The sequence below is a fragment of the Sorghum bicolor genome, chromosome 5, assembly GCF_000003195.3.
Source record: "Sorghum bicolor cultivar BTx623 chromosome 5, Sorghum_bicolor_NCBIv3, whole genome shotgun sequence".
NCBI classification, from domain to species: Eukaryota; Viridiplantae; Streptophyta; class Magnoliopsida; order Poales; family Poaceae; genus Sorghum; species Sorghum bicolor.
In genome coordinates this window covers 41,252,379-41,274,242 of record NC_012874.2, presented here as the reverse complement: position 1 = coordinate 41,274,242, position 21,864 = coordinate 41,252,379, and the positions used below count along the sequence as shown (strand labels likewise).

Genomic DNA, 21,864 nt, shown 5'->3' with positions numbered 1-21,864 from the left:
TTTGATTATTAATTTTAGTACTTAAGGACCGTCAACACCATTCGTCGTCCAACCCTTCCCCTGGAAGGAAACGGGTCTGGTCGAGGGTCAGCCGCCGTGTAGCGCTTCGCTGTCCAGAGCGTTGACCCTGGGTGTCTCGAGGGGGTCCTGATTAGACGTTCCATCCCTGCTTCCCGTGTCCTGACACGCTCTGGGTCGTTTGGTGGGGAAGGCTGCAAAAAGAATGACGGGACGGATGCCTGTTCCCTATCACGCTTACCATGACCTGCGTGTTAGGTGAGAATGCGACAGACGCATTAAATGCCCTGGTTCCCGTGCGCGCGTCAGGCGGCGAGCGGCGTCCTTGTGCTTGACGCCTCCTGGTTCGCTCGAGCCTATTTCCGTATTCGACGCTAGCGGCGCTTGAGCCCTTATTGATTCACTCGACGCCTTTTATGTCTTCGAGGCTGCGGTTGTCGATAACTATACGTATGACCGACTAGAGCGTCGAGTTGAGAGCCTCGACCTGCGTACGGGTGATCTCATTATGTGCATCAGTTAGGGTACTGTTGACACTAGCTAACACCACTTAGATACTAGGTTGTCATCCCTAGCATGGCGCCAGAGTGTACAAAGGTATTTATAAATGTAAAGGCTCTCTAGAAAATAATCTATTCTATCCGCAAGCGCACAGATAAAACACCTCATTGTAGCATTTCACCAGGATAAGTATTCCAGGTATCGTTATTTATAATTTTGCTCAAGGGATCTCAAGAAAATGGAATTAAATCAATGGGCAAAATCTATCAAGGCATAGACTAGAGATAAACTTGCAAGAACATGATTACTAATAAGAAACTCATCACACAGTCACATACTTTAGCAGGGGGTAAACCATAAAGATAATGATAATAAAGTATAAGTTCATGGGTAGATAGCACAGCGATTAGAAAATAGACTACTCCTCATATATGTAGGTGATGTCGAATTAGCTAGAGAATGGATTCTAAGTTATCTACTAACTACTAAGTCATAATCTACTCTAGTTATCTACAAGATCATATATAGCATAAAAGACTCTTCATTCTTGTATAAGGAACATTGATAAAGTAAATCAGAACATCGCATGACTTACTCCACAATACCGGTTCTGCCTGTCCTATCAATGGAGGATGGACTATATAAGAATCAACGAAGCTGTCACTATCGCAAACTACCACACGACTCGGCCATAGGATACATTTGCAGATAAATAACATCTAAGCACCACGCTCACATGTGATCTATCACCTAACTCCCTCGTGTCAAGAGCTAAGCGCTTTGCAAACTTATACATAAACTCATTATCAATTAGAACTATATCAAATATAGAACTAGAACAAACTAAGAACATAATAATTAGAGACATAATGCAATTAGAACAAAGAATTAGAGAAAGATATGAATAATACCAATCTTTATTACCGAAGATCCGAATCTAGAGCGTAGTGCTCTACTTCTCTAATTGCTATCTAATCAACCTCTAAACTTGAAGGATTAGGGAGTAGCTAATTCTAATTCTCTGTGGGAGAGAAGCTCTAAACCCTAACTTTGATGGCTACCTCTGAATAATGATTTCTCCTCTCTCCTCCAGGGGCCAGGGGGTCTGGTTTTATAGTCCCCTCAAGTGAACGTGAGCCATTGGATCAAACCGACATAGATTGTATGGTTTAGATTGATCCTTTAGGTCGGTGGAGTCTTACCCCGAAGCAGAGTCCTGATTGGCCTCCTGACCTGGGCGGGCGCCCAAGGGGGGTGGGCGGCCGCCCTGCCCCCGAGCCCGAATCGCTTCCCGTTCGTTCCCATGGCTTCTGGATCCTTCTAGATTGAGGAAAATTGCGCGGCACGTAATTATCTCGTTGTAAACATGACATGTGGGCCTTCTCTCCATATTTTCTGATAAACCCCTGCAGAAATAGATAAACACCAAAACTCGTGGAATTCTGTCAGATAAAACCCTAATTCTAGATGTTTGTTTCATATTGATCCTTTTTCATGTTTATTTGATTATTAATTTTAGTACTTAAGGACCGTCAACAAACTCCCCCATGCTTACCCTTTGCTCGTCCCTGAGCAAACAGCTAAACTCAAACGGATCAGGAGTTGCTTCGATGTTTTCTTTCCTGACAGGTACACATGCTTTTATAAAAATTCTTCCAGATTAAAGTGAAGTGTTTTGGAGTTTAGTACCTGCACTTAAATCTTAAGTAATCGAAAGACAAAATAGTTAAGTCAAGCACTATCCCTCCTGTTTATACTTCACCTTTGTTCCAGAGTTTTTCATAAGTTTTCAAAAATAAAACTCAGAGTTCCCAGCAATGATTCTCTCAAGTCTCTCTATATGCGGTATTTGTGGATCGTTACCATGATGTCACTTACCTATAGCTAATGGAATATTTAAGTGGAGCTCATAGGAGTGGAAAACAGCTCATACATATGTTGTCTAATCGAGCCATGGATCCAAAGGAACTCAACATATAATTAAATCAAGACGTGCATGTGTGATGGAGTAAATGATAGTGATGGTGAAAATGCATAAGTGATAATAAAATTTACTTCTCATTGCTCCTCATATTGCTATCTCTCCTCTTCTTTGATCTTTGCTTTGGGAGAACATGGGCTATCTTTTTCTCTTCTTTTTTTCAGGTGGGTAGTAGATACCCCTAATTCTACTGTCGGACACTTGTCCATTTTTTCCGCTCAAGTGGGCATCTTTGTACCCCTAATTCTACTTCGGACACTTGTCTATTTTTACCTCTCATCTCACTCTTTCTCTTTCTTTATCGAGGTTCCGGGCACTTGCCCCTTTTTATTTCCTCGTATATTTTTGCATAACCCATGCCTCTTCTGCATTGAATCTTTTTAGAGAGAGAGAATAACAATACTTGGGACAGTGAGTGATAATATATTTTTAGCAATTTTAATGATTGATAATGAATGTTGTGGTAGATGTGTGCAAGTGAATATCTTAATTTAACCACATGAAAAGCTCCTAAGGGTCTACACAGCTCGATCAAACTCGATGTAAATATAGTAAAAGATGTTATAGCAAGTATGGCTGTGGTAGGTAGTTTTGTTATGCTAGGAACTCATCATGTGATTTGTAAGTTTTCAAAATAAATCTCCAGAACTTAGTGTAGTAGGAACAAGATAAACAGTAGCTCAACTTTATATCATGCCTTTCTCTTACCTAGACTTTAGTTTTGTGCTTCCCAAAGATAGTAATTTTAGTTTTAGTAATTCCTGGAAGAATTCTAATATAAAAGCTAGGTACTTGTAAGTAAGCAAACAGAGCAACTGTTCATCATTTCCATCATGCATATTTTTGGTCTTTTTATTTTTCTAGAGATTAAACTTAGCAGAAAAATAAAGAACACTTATCTACACACTCTTTTTATTTTGTTTTCATGTTTATAAAGTGCAGTAAGTTAAAGCAAGAAAATATTTATTGGGTTTTCTAATTTTTTTCTTTTATGATAAATTAAATACTAAGACATAATAGAATAAATAAGAAGAGCAAATAGAAACTTACTTGATAAATTGGGAGGAACTCCCACAAGCTGGATGTTGACGTCGGTCTTACCCGATGTTCCAGAACCGCATCATGGTTGTGATGTTGTCGTTCATTGTTGTTGTATCTTGTCTTAGCTCTTCTACTGTAGCGGTATGGTCCTGGTTCCATTTTTGTTGCTATTCCAGGAGTCTTCCATGTTCTGCTTGCGTGTTCTGGATGTCGAGGAGGGTGTTGTCGGTACGAGTGAAGAAAGCACCGGCCTCTTGGTAGTAGTCATTCGTGAAAGCGTAGGAGCCGTCGGAGTATCGTCCTGCATCAAATTGGGGTGGAGGTCTGGATCCTGAAGCTCCATATGGATCAGTGGAGTACCTGCCCGTATGAAAAGGCGGGTTTGTCCACTGGTGATCTTGGCTCTCCGGCCATGTCTCCTCTGTTGGCTCTTGTGGTTGCGCATGACGAGCCCATGGGTCTCGAAGGACTCATGGATTGTAATCGCAATAATGCAGGTGCGCTGCTTCTCCTGGTCCGGGATCAGCTCCATACCAAGTGCGTTCTCGGTGAGTGGTTATCCTTTCAGATGTCACTCGCTGTGGAGTTCTCTGGTTCACTGGTGTTGCTGCAATCTCAATCAAAAAGTTTTGCATAGTGTAGAGGCCAAGGTTTGGGTTAGGTAACCAAATCTTGCATTTATCATCATACAGCATATACATTATATTCCCCTCTTTCTTTAACATCCGAGCTTGTCTAAATGTGTCATAGCCATGATAAATTCTTAATTCTTCTATGAAGTCCAACGATGAATTTTCTAGTAAGTGAAGATTAGTGGCTAGACGAGTGATAAGTGAAGTACATCCTACTGGTCCCTGAAGACTAGGTATACTAAGCCAATGTGAAACTAATAGTGTAACAGGTGAAGTGGGTACTTTACTAATAGCAGCATATAAAAGTTGTAAATCTCCTACTCTTACTTTCCTAATATCGTCACGATAGAAAAGATTGTACCCAAGCCATTTGTGAAACATCCTAAGAGTGGGGTGTTCCATGTCACTGGTTCGGGCTTGACTGTAAAAATTATCTCTAGATATTTCTCTCCAAAACTGGTGTCTCTCAAAATTGGGTAAATCGGAGTCAATGTTCAGGATGCATCTTGAAGAGAAACCAAGATGGTCGCTCAGCTCTCTCCAAGATAACATAATTTCCTGGTTGAATATCCGAAAAACAATTCCCCCCTCATAGTATTGTAAAGTGCAAAGAAATTTGAGGGTGAGAAGACGAGAACCCAGCTCAGTTATATTCCAAAAATTTGTCCAACCCATCATCTGAAAAATTAAGTCAAATTCAGTGTCCATACCTGTTTCTTGTAGTAGGACTGGATCGATAGTAGGGGTGTGAATGAAATCTTTATTCTTCAATTGCTGATAGACTTCCTTCTCTCTTCGGGTCTTTAGTCCAAGGTCTCCTATCTTGAGAAGGACCTTAACTTGCTGACCTGATGAAGATGATGGAGCTTGTGTGGGTGTCGGGTCGACGTTCATCTCTGATGGCTGTGAGGAGTGTCGGGATGAACTCCTTGTACCAATGTTCTTGAGAGCCTTCCCTGCATTCTTCACCTTCTTAAACATCCTGCAAACAAGAGTTGGCAAAAACACAACTCGTGGAAAATGTGAGATAAAATGTTAGTGGTCAGCTGTCCGGAGTGTCAGTAGTCTAGGGGTTAATCGTTCAAGACAAGTTTCTATTTTGGTAGAGCCTCCCCCTAAACAACTTTTACTTCCACTTTGACAACGGGATCACTACTTGCTAGGTGATAAATACTCTCCCAACCTTCTCTTCCACTCTCCTCTTTCTCTCTACTCTCTTCTCTCTTCACTACAAGAGCTCTTTCTGGAAACTGATACTTGTGTGGTTTTCTGGAGTGCTTGTGTGGAGGGAAGGGAAGCTGGAGGTGGCTTTTTATAGGCTGAGCAGGGGACAGGGCGGGCGCCCAAGGTTGGTGGGCGGGCGCCCACTCCTGGTGTCCATCCTGGGTGTGCTTCCTCCACTTGCTTCCTTGCTTTGATCTCACGCAGAATAATGTTGTGTTGGTAGTGGTTGGACGGTGGAAAGATGTCAGGCGAGTGGAAACATATTGGTGGATGAAATTATGTGATGGGATGTATGTGAGGTGAAGTGTATGACATTTGGGACCCAAAGGGTGTGGGTCATGCTTCTAGAAGATCTATATAATTAAATATAATGGAGGAAAAATCTATGAGAATTAAAACTTATTGAAAATGATAATGGAAAATATTTTTGTGCCTCCACAATAATTAATAAATATGGGTTATTACACACCACGAGTATTATTTATATGGGGCTTTTTGATTCTTATAATTATGCTATGAATATATATGACTAATGCAAGAATTAATTATGCAAGAATTTAAATATGAGAAAATTAATAATGCGGATAAATACCGATTTACCTCCCGGTGAGGGTTTGGGATTTTTAGGTCCCCCAAGCTGGACCTCCAAATCTTTTAATCTTCTTAGTTACCTTTCCTCCGGAGATGGTGTCTCCAGTGGTTCTTTATGAACTTCCTTCACTGTAGAGTCTCTCTCTGGTCTGGGTTTGAATGTGAAGTGTTCTTCTTGACCGTTTATGTTGAACTTGATTTCTCCCTTCCCGACATCAATGTGGGCATTGGCAGTGCTCAGAAATGGCCTTCCAAGGATGATGGACACTTTTGAGTCAGGACTCATGTCCAGTGCTACGAGGTCTACTGGCACCAGGAAATCTCTGATCTTGACTGGAATGTTCTCGGTGATGCCCAGCGGGTGTCGAACCGATTGATCCGCTAGTTGTAGGCACATTGATGTTGGTTCTAAGGTTGCATGCTCAAGCCTTTTGTAGACTGATGCTGGCATCACACTGACACTTGCTCCGAGATCACAAAGTGCATTGTTGAAGTGTTGGTTTCCGATCAAGCAATCAATAGTGGGGCATCCGGGGTCTTCCTTCTTCTTTGGTGGTTTGTTGAGGATGGCCGCACTACATTCTTCTGTCAGCTTGATAACCTCAGTGGTGGGCAGTGGTCTCTTCTTATTAAGAATATCTCTAATGTAATTTGTATATGTAGGTACCTGTATGGCATCGAGCAGAGGTATATTGACATATAATTTCTGAATGACCTCTACAAACTTACCAAACTGCTCATCCGACTGCAGTCCTCCGTTTCTTCTGGGAAATGGCAAATAGTTGGTGTCGTAAAAATCATTCCTCATTTATCCAGTTCTTGGTGGTTGGAGCAGATCTTCTGCTTCAACTGGGCTTTCTTCTTCTATCACTGCTGGTTGCACTGGTGCTGATGTTCTTTGTTTCTCTTTTGGGTATGGTGGATCTCTGGTAGCTTTACCTCCTCTAGTAGTTATATTCTTTACCTGCTCAAGGTTAGTAGCAACAGGCAGTGCAGCAGCTATCTTTATTAATTTAAGCTCTACCCTTTTATTAAGAGTGTTTTGCTCATCAAAGGCAGTTAGTAGAAATTCCATTTTATTGTATATATCTTTTAGAGATGATTCATTTGTAAATAGCCTTTGTTTAACTTCATCATTAATTTTTGTTTGTTGAGCAATTATCTCTTTTAATGAAAGTTGCTTGACAGTATTACCTGAATTCATACCTTTGCTATTGGGTTGACTCGAAGTTGGTTGATATTTGTATGCTGTCTCAATGGCCCTTTGATCTTCTTTGAACATGGCCCTTCAGTTTGATGTAATTGTTGAGCTTTATCTTGGAACCAGGTTTGGTTTTCTGCTATCTTATCCAAAAGTATCTCTGCTTTTCCAGTTGTAAGCTCCAAGAATGATCCTTTAGCAGATGCATCTAGGCACTCACGAGTCTTCTGGGTTAATCCATGGTAGAAGGTCTGCATAAGTAACCATGTGGCCATTCCATGGTGAGGACAATCTGATATGTATCCTTGAAAATGCTCCCATGCTTCTGAAATGGCTTTTGTCTTCTGCTGTTGGAAACTAACAATATTTCCTCTTAAGGCAGTTGTTTTGCCTATAGGGAAAAACTTTGATAGAAAGGCATCTGACAAGTTCGTCCAGTTGTTGATGTTATCCTGATGAGTGTAGAACCACTTCCTCGCTTTTCCTTCTAGTGAGAATGGAAAAAGGCGAAGCAGTATGACGTTTTTGTCAACTCCGTTGATGTGGATTGTGCTTCCAATCTCTAAGAAATTCTGCAAGTGTGCACTAGCATCTTCATGTGCCTTTCCACTGAATTGTGTAGCTTGTACCAAATTGATGAGGCTTGACTTGAGCTCAAACTCAGGTATTCCTTCTTCTACTGCAAATCTTGGACCAGTTGGAATGTTGTCAAGACTTGGAGCAGAGAATTCTTGCAAGGTCTTTTGTGCCATAGCTTCAGCAATTGGTAACTAGCTTCTTCTTCTCTTGATTGCTTTGGTTCTGATGATGGAGAGTTGAATGTACCCAAAGTCAATCCTGTTATACCCTGTATAAAAATATAAACATAGAAAAACAACAGGGTGAACCTGCCAAAGCAGAGGTGCCTTGTTATGATTTCTCACTTAGTAGCTGTTTTATGCAATTATTTCTCTATAGTCTAGTCTAATATTTTATATGAATAACCTTGACTGATTTTCTAGCTTTCCTTAATATTACCCTTTTGTTCCCTTTTATGACTTATTCCTGAGACTCGTATGATTCCTATAATTCCCCGGCAACGGCGCCAGAAATGCTTGTTGACACTAGCTAACACCACTTAGATACTAGGTTGTCATCCCTAGCATGGCGCCAGAGTGTACAAAGGTATTTATAAATGTAAAGGCTCTCTAGAAAATAATCTATTCTATCCACAAGCGCACAGATAAAACACCTCATTGTAGCATTTCACCAGGATAAGTATTCCAGGTATCGTTATTTATAATTTTGCTCAAGGGATCTCAAGAAAATGGAATTAAATCAATGGGCAAAATCTATCAAGGCATAGACTATAGATAAACTTGCAAGAACATGATTACTAATGAGAAACTCGTCACACAGTCACTTACTTTAGCAGGGGGTAAACCATAAAGATAATGATAATAAAGTATAAGTTTATGGGTAGATAACACAGCGATTAGAAAATAGACTACTCCTCATATATGTAGGTGATGTCGGATTAGCTAGAGAATGGATTCTAAGTTATCTACTAACTACTAAGTCATAATCTACTCTAGTTATCTACAAGATCATATATAGCATAAAAGACTCTTCATTCATGTATAAGGAACATTGATAAAGTAAATCAGAACATCGCATGACTTACTCCACAATACCGGTTCTGCCTGTCCTATCAACGGAGGGTGGACTATATAAGAATCAACGAAGCTGTCACTATCGCGAACTACCACACGACTCGGCCAATAGGATACATTTGCAGATAAATAACATCTAAGCACCACTCTCACATGTGATCTATCACCTAACTCCCTCGCGTCAAGAGCTAAGCGCTTTGCAAACTTATACATAAACTCATTATCAATTAGAACTATATCAAATATAGAACTAGAACAAACTAAGAACATAATAATTAGAGACATAATGCAATTAGAACAATAGAATTAGAGAAAGATATGAATAATACCAATCTTTATTACCGAAGATCCGAATCCAGAGCGTAGTGCTCTACTTCTCTAATTGCTATCTAATCAACCTCTAAACTTGAAGGATTAGGGAGTAGCTAATTCTAATTCTCTGTGGGAGAGAAGATCTAAACCCTAACTTTGATGGCTACCTCTGAATAATGATTTCTCCTCTCCTCCTCCAGGGCCAGGGGGTCTGGTTTTATAGTCCCCTCAAGTGAACGTGAGCCATTGGATCAAACCGACATAGATTGTATGGTTTAGATTGATCCTTTAGGTCGGTGGAGTCTTGCCCCGAAGCAGAGTCCTGTTTGGCTTCCAACCCTGGGCGGGCGCCCAAGGGGGGTGGGCGGGCGCCCAGCCCCCGAGCCCGAATCGCGTCCCGTTCGTTCCCGTGGCTTCTGGACGCTTCTAGACTAAGGAAAATTGCGTGGCACGTAATTATCTCGTTGTAAACATGACATGTGGACCTTCTCTCCATATTTTTTGATAAACCCCTGCAGAAATAGATAAACACCAAAACTCGTGGAATTCTGTCAGATAAAACCCTAATTCTAGATGTTTGTTTCATATTGATCCTTTTTCATGTTTATTTGATTATTAATTTTAGTACTTAAGGACTGTCAACAGGTGGCTCAATGACTTGCACATCATCATCTTCTTTTGGCTTGATGTCCCCCACCAGCATGTTCTTCATGGCATCCCTCAATGGTTCACCACCTACATCATCAAGATTATCACTTGCTCCTTGGGAGCCATTAGTTTCATCAAATTCAACATCAAATGTTTCTTCAACCATGTTTGTGGCATGGTTAAAGACCCTATATGCCTTGGACTTTGATGAATAGCCAACCAAGTAGCCAATGTCACATCTCCTTTGGAACTTTCCCAAGTGTTGCTGCTTCTTGTAGATGTAGCATTTGCACCCAAACACTCTAAAAAATGAGACATCAGGCTTCTTCCCATTGAGCAACTCAAATGGTGTCTTCTCTAGGAATTTGTGAGGAAAGAGCCGGTTTGAAGCATAGCATGCGGTGTTGATTGCCTCGGCCCACATCTTCTCCGAAGTGTTATACTCATCTAGCATTGTTCTTGCCAAGGTGATCAGTGTCCGGTTCTTTCTTTCTACTACCCCATTTTGTTGTGGTGTGTATGTTGAGGAGAACTCATGTTTGATCCCAACTTCATCACAATACTCTTCAATGTTGGTGTTGTCAAACTCTTTGCCATTATCACTTCTTATCTTCTTGATCTTGACATCAAATTGATTTTGAGCATTCTTTGCAAACTTCTTGAATATTGATGCAACTTTGGCCTTGTCTTGCAAGAAGAATGTCTAAGTGTACTGGGAGTAATCATCAACTATGACCAAGCAATATTTGTTGCCTCCAAGACTAGCATATGTGGTTGGTCCAAATAAATCCATGTGGAGTAGCTCAAGCACTCTTGAAGTAGAGAGATAGGCCTTTGTTGGATGGGTGTTTGCAACTTGCTTGCCGGCTTGACATGCACTACATAGCTTGTCCTTCTCAAAAGTCACATCCTTCAAGCCTCTAATCAATTCTTTCTTCATCAACTTCTTGAGTGTGCCCATCCCAACATGTGCTAACCTTCTATGCCAAACCACCCAAGTGAGGTCTTGGTGAATAAGCAAGTCTTGACATCAACTTCATCGGATGAGAAATCAACTACATATAAGTTGTTGTGTCGGAAGCCTTTGAATACCATTTCATCATCATCCTCTTTTGTCACTATTACTTCCTTTTTCTTGAATAAGCATTAGAAGCCAAGATCACAAAGTTGTCCAACTGAGAGCAAATTGAAACTCAATGATTGCACATAGAGCACATTGGTGATGGAGTTGTCATTGGATATTGCAACCTTTCCTAGACCCTTGACCTTGCCTTTTGAATTGTCACCAAATGTGATCTTCTCTTGGTTGTCAACATCTTCATCAAGTGAGGTGAACACCCTAGGATATTCGGTCATATGTTGAGTGCAACCACTATCAATTACCCAATGTGATCCACCGGTCTTGTAGTTCACCTACACACAAGAGATCAAGCTTGAGATTTAGGGACCCACATTTGCTTAGGGCCCTTGACCTTCTCTACAAGTTGCTTTGGCACCCAAATCTTCTTCAGCCTTAGCTTGTTGGGTGGCCCCATGAAGCTAACCTTGACCTTGCCACACTTGTCTTTCCTTACAATGTAGTGAGCATTGAAGGCAAATGGTCTAGCATGCTTGGGCAAGGGTGGTGGTAGTGGTGCCTCACACTCATGAGCAAAGTGTCCCTCTTGTCCACACTCAAAGCATCTCTTTGGCTTTGGCTTGCTTGAATGATCATGAGTGGCTAGTGACTTGATGAGCTTGCTTTGGTGAGCCTTGTAGCCAATCCCACTCTTGTCCATCTTCATGACGGTGTTCATGAAAAGCTCACTTTGAAGGTCCTTTCCTTTTGTGAACTTTGCTAACCCCTTAGTTAGATGCTCATTCTCTTTCTTGAGCTTGTTGTTCTCTTGAGTTAGCTTCTTGATGATTGGGTAATTGTTGCTTTCTAACTCTTCCAAGATGAAGGACTCATCTTCTTCTAGCTTGTCATACAACAAACCAAGCTTAAGATATTGGTTCTCTTCTTTGAGCAACTTATTCTCATATGCAAGCTTCTTATCTTGATAAAGTGACTCAATCACTATTGTGTTGTGCTTGGCTTGCTCTTGCAACTCTTTCTTGAGCTTGGCATTTTCTTCCTTGATCTTGATAGTGTCCTCATAGCTCTCGGCCACTACCACTTTCTTGCCCTTGCAACCAACACATTTGCTTGTGCTCTCCACAAGTAAGTCATCCCAAGATATGGCTACATTAAGCTTAGCAACACGGTTACTAGCATCATGTGTTTCATTGATTGCAAGATCATATGCTATCTCAAGTTTCTCATAGTTTGCTTTTAGAGTTGTGAATTCTTCCTTCAAAGCTCTATGTCTAGTGATAAGCTCATCATGCACATACTCAAGTTATCATATTTTTCTTTGAGCTCTTTTAGAGAAAGTTTGAGCTCCTTGAGCTTAGTGGTCATGATACCATTTTGATCTCTAAGCTCATCACTAGATTTAAGCTTTGCTAGAAGTGATTCATTTTCATGTTCAAGTTTGTCATTTTCACTTCTAGTTTTTCTTATGACCTTAGTGTATTTATTTAGCAATTGCACAAGTTTGTCATAAGAGGGTGATTCATATTCACTATCACTCTCACTACTCTCATCCTGACTTTGTACCTTCCGGTCACCCTTGGCCATAAGGCATAGGTGTGTAGAGGATGTAGATGGCGGGGAGGATGATGGTGATGAAGCATCAATAGCAATGGCGGCAACTTTCTCATCATCACTTTCGTTGCCGGAGGAGTCACCACTGGTGCTTTCAATGTCGGTGAGCCAATCACCAACAATGTAGGCCTTGTCATTCTTCTTCTTGTGGTACTCCTTCTTGCCACCTTTCTTCTTGTATGGCTTCTTGTCGCTTCTCTCGTCATCACTTGAGTCATCTTGCTCTTTGGTCTTCTTGTACTTGTCCTTCTTGGGCTTCGGACATTGGAGAGCAAGGTGACCAAGTTCACCACAATTGTAGCAATCCATCTCAGAGATGGGCTTCCTCTTGCTACTTGTGAAAAACTTCTTCTTCTTGGAGTCAAAGTTGACTCCATTCTTGTTGAGCTTCTTCAACATCTTGGTGGTTCTTCTCACCAAGAGGGCAATGGATGCATCATCATCACTTGAAGTTGATGACTCAACTTCAATCTTCTTGGCTTTGCCCTTGTGAGAAGCCTTGAGAGCCAAGTCCTTCTCTTTTTTAGCCGATGAGGAGCCATCTTGGGGGTTCATGTGCATGTACATCTCATGAGCGTTGATCTTCCCCAATATGGATGTTGGCGTGGTGGTGGAGAGATCGCCTTGATGAAGTAAGGTTACTATGTGCCCATATTTCTCAATGGGGAGAACACATAGTATCTTCCTCGCCACATCCGCCGGACTCATTTGATTGAGCCCAAGTCCATTTAGCTCCTCTACAATGACATTCAAGCGAGAATACATTTCAGTAGGATTTTCATTTGGAAGCATTTCAAATGTATTAAGCTTGTTCATCACAAGATGGAAGCGTTCCTCACGGTCACTCTTGGATCCCTCATGGAGCGCACAAAGTTCCTTCCATAACTCATGGGCGGTTTTGGAAGCATTTCAAATGTATTAAGCTTGTTCATCACAAGATGTGGTTTTTGGCCTTTGCATTCCACTTCTCGTTCTCTTGCTCTTGTGGAGTAAGAGCGGTGTCTTTTGCCGGAGGGGTAAACCCTTTGGTCGCGGCTTTTAGGCACTTAGTGTCACATGCCTCGAGGTATGACTCCATCCGTATTTTCCAATACGGGAAGTCATCGCCATCGAACATGGGTGGTGGTTCATCCCCGTTAGACATCTTTTCTCTAGGCGGTAAAGCCTAAATAATGAGCACTAGGCTCTGATACCAATTGAAAGGATCATAATGCCTAAGAGGGGGGTGAATTGGGCTTCTCTAAAAATTTAAACAACCTATAAGCTCCAATTCAACCCCTTGTGCCTAGTGTGACTAGAGAGCTATCGGATAAAAGTTTTGCAACCTAGTTCCAATCCTATTCTAGCATGGCAATTCTAGGAATGTAAAAGCTCAAAATAATTGCACAAAGTAAATGCTAGAAAGTAAAGGAGGAGAGCAAGAAAGTGCTCGGCGATGTTTTGCCGAGGTATCGGAGAGTCGCCACTCTCCACTAGTCCTCGTTGGAGCACCCGCGCAAGGGTCTTGCTCCCCCTTGGTCCGCGCAAGGACCAAGTGCTCTCTACGGGCTGATTCTTTGACACTCCGTCGCGATGAATCGCCCACAACCGCTCACAAGCTTGACACGAGCCACCCACAAGAACTCCGGGCGGTCTTCGTGCCTCCAATCACCATCGAACCGTCTAGGTGATGGCGATCACCAAGAGTAACAAGCAAAGAACTCTCACTTGACCCAAACAAGGCACTAGAGAGTGGTGGATGCACACTTGAGTCTTGGAATTCAACTAGAGAAGGATTCTCACAAGAAATCTCTCAAATCTCAATCCACTCTAGGCTCTTGCTTCTCTCTTGCACCACAAGGTGATTCTCAACTGATCAAATGGGCAAGAGACCTCCCATGGACGAGGTGGAGGAGTATAAATACTCCCCATCAAGTCCAAGGGCCGGCCAACCGTTATACACTGAAAACAGGAGCACCGGACGCTGGTTATGTTGCACCGGATGCACTGCACAGAGCATCCGGTGACCTCATAACAGCTAACTGTACTCTCTCTGACAGAGCACCGGACGCTACCTGATAGGGTCCGGTGACACCGTCCGGTGTGAGAGTAAAACTTACACCCTCCCTGAGTTTAGGACCGGACGCTATCTGGTGAGTCCGATGCTAGCGTCCTGTGCCCTGGTCACCTTTGGACCTCCCTGGGTATAGGACCGGACGCTACTCGGTGAGTCCGGTGCTAGCGTCCGGTGCCTAACCCTAGGCACCCAGTCACTCTGACTCAAGTCAACCTCACCAGACGCACTCAAATAGCGTCCGGTGCTGCGTCTGGTGCCTACTTAGGCACCCAAACTTCGTCGAAACGCGGTCTCTCCAAAACGAAGTTTGTTCCTCTCGATCTAAGGACTAACTCTGAGCTGCCTAGTGTTAGGTTTACTAAGTGTGCACCACACCTAAACCTAAAGCCTTGGCTAGGTCAAGCTACTAGACCAATGCCCCTCTTAATAATACGGTCAAAGGAAAGCAAAGTCCTAAACTACTCTAAGTGCCCTTCTTCACCATATGGCACTTAGACATTTCCACTATTAATTGGGCATGAACGTCCCTGTCCATCGAGTACCTATTACCATGACCTAACACTAATGACTTTGTCTCTGCAAAACACACGTTAGTCACAGTAATCAACATAGTCATTAATCACCGAAACTCATTAGGGACCTAGATGCTTTTCAATCTCCATAAACAACTATTCCCTCCATCCCAAATTATAAATCATTCTAAAAATTTTGGAGAGTCAAACCATCTGAAGCTTCACCAAATTTATATGATAAGATAATAATGTTTATGGTGTCAACTTAGTAACATTACATTGTTCATTAATTATATTTTCATATTATATCTATTTGATGTTTTACATCTTTGTAACTTCTCTCTATAATTTTGGTCAATGTTGACATGCTTTGACTCTCTAACTTTTTTGGAATGACTTACAACTTGGGATGGAGGAAGTATATTAGAAGAGATAGGATTTTTTTTCTTGCTCCAATTACCCTCTAATAGCTTTTGGTTAAATTAAAAAGCTCACTATCTCCCCTCAAATAAAGAGGAAGTTGCTTATCTCCTCTAATGGAATGTGTCAATCCAAACCCATACTAGAGCTCATTGTGCACCACGGTTGTAACACCGGAACACCTAGAGCCATCCATGTCGTCTGGGCAAGTTCTAGACCCTTCCTCCTTCAACATCTTGTCCCCATTCAACAAGGTCTCACGCAAGCTCATTGGCTCGACCACCCTGCGACCAACACATGCGAGGTCAAGGCCAATGCCACAAACTCCTTGCCCAACTTCCTCATTGCCAACAAAAGCACAGAACAAGAGATGGCAGACGACTCAAAAAATACTCTGCCGACAACAGGAAATCGAAGTGGAGGCACATGTGGCACAGTAAAATGAGCAAGGCACGCTCGGCTTCTCGCCATAGTGTGAGAGAAGATATGCTGAGGAAAGAGAAAAGAAATAAAAAAGAAAATAAATAAAGTATAATCTAACAAGTAGATTCTACGTATTTGGGAAGATTTTTGTTCATCTACTACAGCGTCGCCCTTATTCCTTAATAGCCTAAAATGTAGTATTGATTATCTTTGTCGCTTATTAGGTAAATTATATTGGGAAGCTGTTATAGATGTTCCTAAGAATTATTTGGATCGTTACTAGGGAAGACGTTTGAGTGAGACAGTTCCTATGGGGTGTTTAGTTAAAAAAAATGCAAAATACAAAATGTCAACTACATTAGAATGATGTCAAATTCTAATGTCAAAGTTTTTAGGGTTATGTTTAATTTCATCCAAAATATAGAATATATTGTCTCATGAGGCTCTTTTGCGTTTTTTTTTTACCTCTTGAAGCCAAAATCTAAAATAAACAATAACCACCTTTTTATCAAAAAATTTACATAGTGTTTAGTTCTATTTTATAAAATGATGAATCAAAACCTGAAAATTTTTAAAATAGGGGGGGAACTAAACACTCCCTAGATTGACGTGTGCGACGTTTGAGCCAGATTGACGTGTGCGACGTTTGAGCCAGACAGCTCCCCAAGGTTGAAGATTTCCAAGCCCCTGGACTAGATTGACATGCGTGAGCTGTGAGCAGGGCTCCCCTTGTGAGGCCACAATCCAAACGCCTACTTATGGCTACCAAAATATTGCAAAAAGATAACCTTAAGCATTTAACGTCGCTATAGAAATATTGTAGGAACACCTTAAGCTTATGATTAGCCACAAGAGAATTAAAAAATAATCTCTTTTCTTCAAGCATCGCTTCACTCTTAGGTTGCTTGATCTATAAGCACGATTTGGTGAATACAGTCCTTGGCAATGTCGCAAAATAACGCCTGGCGCAAGGTGGCAACGAAATTGCGTCTAGTGGTAGTGACCCGTGGGGATGAAAGCGTGACCAACGTGGCAAAAATAGGTGATACTAATTTATAAAAAAAGCTGCTGGCTGAAACCACGGAATTATTATTGGCAAACACCTGATTGACATTTTCATGACTCCCTGCGAACAAGTACCAAAGGAAAACCTGATAAACCGAAGGCGACCAAACCAGAGGGCAGGGGGCACTTGTGAGCCTATACTGCTGACGTTGTAGACAAAATCCATAAGCCATCATCACCTTAAGTGTGGCAGTGCAGTGCCATGGCACCCTCCGCCATGGCCAAGAAAAACATTGGTACAAGAGGGCCTTGTTATACACGGGAGACATCTACTCCTTGTACTTCATGCTCTCAAGCGTGAACCCAGGCATGTCGAAAGAGTCGGCGAACTTCTCCACCTGGGTCTTGAGGTTCTCAATGTCCTTGTTGTTCAACAGGCCCTTGTTGAAGTCCTTGAGGAGCTTGCCGTACTCCTTCTGAATGTTCAGGCAGATGGTCACCGCCTGGTGGAGGAACTCTCCAATCTGCTCAAAGTCCTTCTCCACTAGACCCCTCGAGGTCATTGCTGGCGCACCTGAAGTGAATAGCAAAGATGCGTGACTGATATTGTACTATATAGCAAGAATATATGAGAAACTTTGTTTAAGCATTCCAGGAACGTTGTAGACTTGTGTAACAGAATTTCCTTCCAGAGGTTAATATGAGATAATACCAGCACCGCTGAAAGCACCAGTACACATGAATACATGTTCTATTCTGAAGATCGGGTTGCAGTATTTTATTGTACGACATTGTTTTCCAGTAGAGTTCTTAGCTGTGTTAAAGTGTTAACATGCACTACTTTCAGGGTAAAGAATTAGAGGACAATACTGGACAACCAATAAGCCTTGGATTACACATGTAGGCCATGTATTTTGTGACAAGGTTTGGAACTTTGGATCTTGACAACCAACTCACTAACATTTGCAAGAGCTAAACTATTCTGCAAAGGAAAAATGTGAAGAACAGTAAAGTGAAATGGAACCAGAACTATTAATCTAACTGCAACAGTTCAAGAGATCAGATGATTCTTCAGGAGTACATCCCTTCATAGGGAAGAAGGACCAAATAAAGGCACAATAATCACTCTATGGATTTAGGACAATTGTAACCAGTGTATAACAGTCCAATAAAATATACTTGCAATTCAGAATTTAAAAGATTACACTTGGCAGAGGAGGGCATACGAATCATCTCATGCAACATGAACAAATGTCCAGAAATATTGGAAGTTTAACGCTTTCGGGAATCATTTTGGGGCTGTTTGGTTAGCCATAAATTTGCCATGGGGAGGCCAAGTCAATTTTTTGCATGCCAGAATCAGGGCCATCACTTTGGTGGCCAAGATTTTGGCTTATTGGTCACCAAGATGAAAAGATGAACTATGTGGCCAAATGAGAGGCCTAATCTAAATTGTCACCCAACCAAATGGTAGCCAAATTTTGGCTTGGCAACGATGGGCATACCAGGGCCAGACACCAAGGAAATGTCTAGACACATTGCCTCTTCATTAAGAAAGGTTCAAAGACCATCCCAAATTTTCAAACTGACATGTGGATAGCAATGTTGTACTAACACTTTATTGAGGCTTGCACCACAGTAGAAGTAATGAACAAATTAAATGATACTAACCAATGCGGACACCACCCGGAGCCAATGCACTGCTGTCACCAAAGACAGCATTCTTGTTCAATGTGATGTGGCAAAGGTCACAGAGTTTTTCAACCTTGTTTCCTGCAGATATAAGACAACATTAAAACAAGTTATAATATGGCCCCTTGAAAATGAAGCCGAATTAGATGTTAATTTGCATACCAGTCAAGCCAAGAGGGCGGAGATCCCAGAGAACAAGGTGGTTCTCAGTTCCATCAGTCACCATCTTGTAGCCCTTGCTCATGAGATAGTTTCCAATTGCAACAGCATTGGCCTTCACTTGCTTTGCATAGGCCTTGAAGCCAGGTGTCATAGTTTGCTGCAGAGCAACAGCAAGTGCAGCAATCTGGTGGTTGTGAGGGCCACCTTGGAGAGATGGGAACACAGCAAAGTTGATCTTGTCTTCATAATCATACACAGCACCCTCAGGCTGGCCCTTCTTGGGGGGCTTAGGGCCTTTCCTGTAGAAGATCATGCCAGCCCTTGGCCCTCTAAGAGACTTGTGTGTGGTAGTGGTAACCACATCACAATATTCAAAAGGATTTGCAGCTTCCTGAAATGGAGTAAGGAAAATAGTGAGATTTTTTTAACACAGATTATTCAACTAACTAAACATTTGTAGTGAATCATCTCTTCAGGTCTCGTCCGGTCTCCAGTACTCAAAACGACAATATGGAAGCATTAGCCAAATAATATCACCTTCTGTATTATGGCCCTAGTTTGGTTTCCCCCTCCTAAACGTTAGTCACCCAAACCAGGGACTGAACTTTAGTCACTGGGTGTTTTGTTTGGGTGACTAAAAGAGACTAAAAGAGGCCTTTTAGTCCCTTTTAGTAGCTCCAAAGTGACTAAAAGATGAGGTTTAGTCCCTTCTAGCAACAATTTAGTGACTAGTTGGCTAAAGCCCATTTAGTCCCATTTAATCAGTGTCTGGGTGAAAATTGACTAAATGGGACTACATTTAGCTGACTAAACTTTAGGAGGGGCTAACCAAACAGGCCCTAAGTGCCTTCCGACCCCAGTACTCAAAGAAGGACAAAAGGATTAGCCAAATCTTATCACGTTCTGTACTATGGCCCTAAAATAGTGCATTAACTAAGTCTACACACTAAAGTTAAGTTAGAATTCTGCATGCCTCACAGCAGTGTTCATTAGATTCCACTGTGGATTGCCTATACATGCATGATTACTGCATAACAAAAGTAGACCAAAGAAAACCACTGTGACGTTAACATGCATGAACCCAAATTTCATAAGCAGTAATGTGCACAAGGATGTGCAATGTGATTTGCAAAAGCACAACTATGCATGAGTTCTCTTATATATTGTCGTCAAAGAGTAAAAATTGTTGAGAACTCATGCAAAGGTTTCAATTGGTACAGTGACTATCTGAGTGCACAGGTTCATATCCATTGAGAAACAAAGCACCAAAATAAATGGAATATCAGATCTATCACCATCAAAAGAATATATTTTTTAGACAAACTAAAGAAGGCCAACAATATCCATTTCCACAATTACAAGCCACATTTTGATATATATAAAACAAGGCAATGCACAAAACGACAGACAGCAGGTGTCCATATAAAATTTCCTAAATCAGTAAACTTGCAGAACACTTGGATCTATAATATGCGATTAAACAATCCAAGACAATGCACAAAAAGACAGACAGCCAGCGTCCATATATGTTCCTAAACACTAAGGGAGTGTTTAGTTCCAAATAAATGCAAAATGCCAACTACTTTGCAATGATAGAATGCAAAATGCAAAAAAAAAAAAAAATCACGGTCATGTTTAGTTTTATCCAAAATGCAGAATTTATTGCCCTCATGAGACTCTTTTGGTTGTTTTTTTGGCCAGGCCAAAATTCAAAATGGAGAATAACCATATTTTTGCCAAAAAAATTTGCATGGTGTTTAGTTCCATCTTGCAAAACGATGAAAAAAAACCTAAATTTTTTTGGAATAGGCCCTCAGATCTGATCCCAAGTAGAATCTAAACCACCACATCTACCATATCTATCCAATTGCCATTTCAACAGGATAGCACAGCATGAAGATCCAATTTCATGAAACCAACTAGTAAATCGAGATCATTGTTATCAATGAACGTTGTACCTCCGCGGCGACGAGTCCGCTGATGTGCGCCATGTCGCAGAGCAGCAGGGCCCCGACCTTGTCGGCGATGGCCCTGAGCCTGGAGTAGTCCCAGTCCCTCGGGTACGCGCTGCCACCGCAGATGATGAGCTTGGGGCGGAAGTCAAGTGCCTTCTCCTCGAGTTTCTCGTAGTCGATGTACCCGGTGGTGGCGCTCACTTTGTACGGCAGGCTCTCAAAGTAGATCGAGGTGGCGGAGATCTTCTTCCCGCCGGCAGTATAGTAGCCGTGAGTGAGGTGTCCGCCGGAGGGAAGGTCAAGCCCCATGATCCGGTCGTGCGGGTTGAGCAGCGCGGTGTAAGCGGCGAAGTTGGCGGGGGAGCCCGAGTAGGGCTGCACGTTGACGCCCCAGAACGCGGCGTCGAGGCGGAAGGCAGCGAGCGCGCGTGACCGGCAGAGGTTCTCGATCTCGTCGATGACGTCGTTGCCGCCGTAGTAGCGGGCACCGGGCATGCCCTCAGAGTACTTGTTGGTGAGCGGAGAGCCGAGTGCCTCCATGACGGCGAAGGAGGTGAAGTTCTCGGAGGCGATGAGCTCGATGCCGCGACGCTGGCGCCGCTTCTCGCGCTCCAGGAGGTCGTAGATCTCCGGGTCGGCGCCGGCGAGCGGGGTTAGCCCCCATGTGGCGACGGGGTCCATGGCGGCGGCGTGGGAGGGGTTGACAGGACTGGCGGAGGCGAGGAGGGGGCGGGGGGCGGAGGCGGGGGCGGGGGCGGAGGCGGAGGGAAGGACGCGAGGTGATGGAGGGGGAGCGGGGATATATAGCGGTGGTCGACGCGGGGAGGGCGCACCTTGGGTTGTTGGTGTTGGTGGGTGTTGTTGGTGGGGTGGGATGGGGTGGGTGCGAGTGCGGACGAGGTGTTCGACGGAATGCGGGGGCGGAGATTGGTGTGGTCGGAGGGGGTTGGTGTGGGCGCGAGACGCGGATTGCTTGGTCGGGTACTCGGGTTGGGTTGGGTCTTATGGGCTGGGATTTGATGTGGGAACTGTGGCTAGGGCCGACGCAGGAATCGAGCGGTTCTAGGCTTGTTTTTTTTAAGGCTGTGTTTAGTTCACGAATGAAAAATTTTCGTGATAATGTAGTATTTTCGTTTGTTTGTGATAATT

At 42.6% G+C, this 21,864-nt stretch overlaps 1 protein-coding gene across 1 annotated transcript; it reads right to left on the bottom strand.

Annotated features, from left to right (window-relative positions):
- LOC8075758 (serine hydroxymethyltransferase 4) lies at window positions 16,954–21,486 on the bottom strand. The gene is made up of 4 exons (XM_002449419.2): window positions 20,719–21,486; window positions 18,761–19,151; window positions 18,578–18,679; window positions 16,954–17,480 (listed from the first exon to the last, which is right to left on the bottom strand). The coding sequence occupies exons 1-4, from the start codon at window positions 21,394–21,396 to the stop codon at window positions 17,236–17,238; spliced, it is 1,416 nt and encodes a 471-aa protein (XP_002449464.1). The 5' UTR covers window positions 21,397–21,486; the 3' UTR covers window positions 16,954–17,235.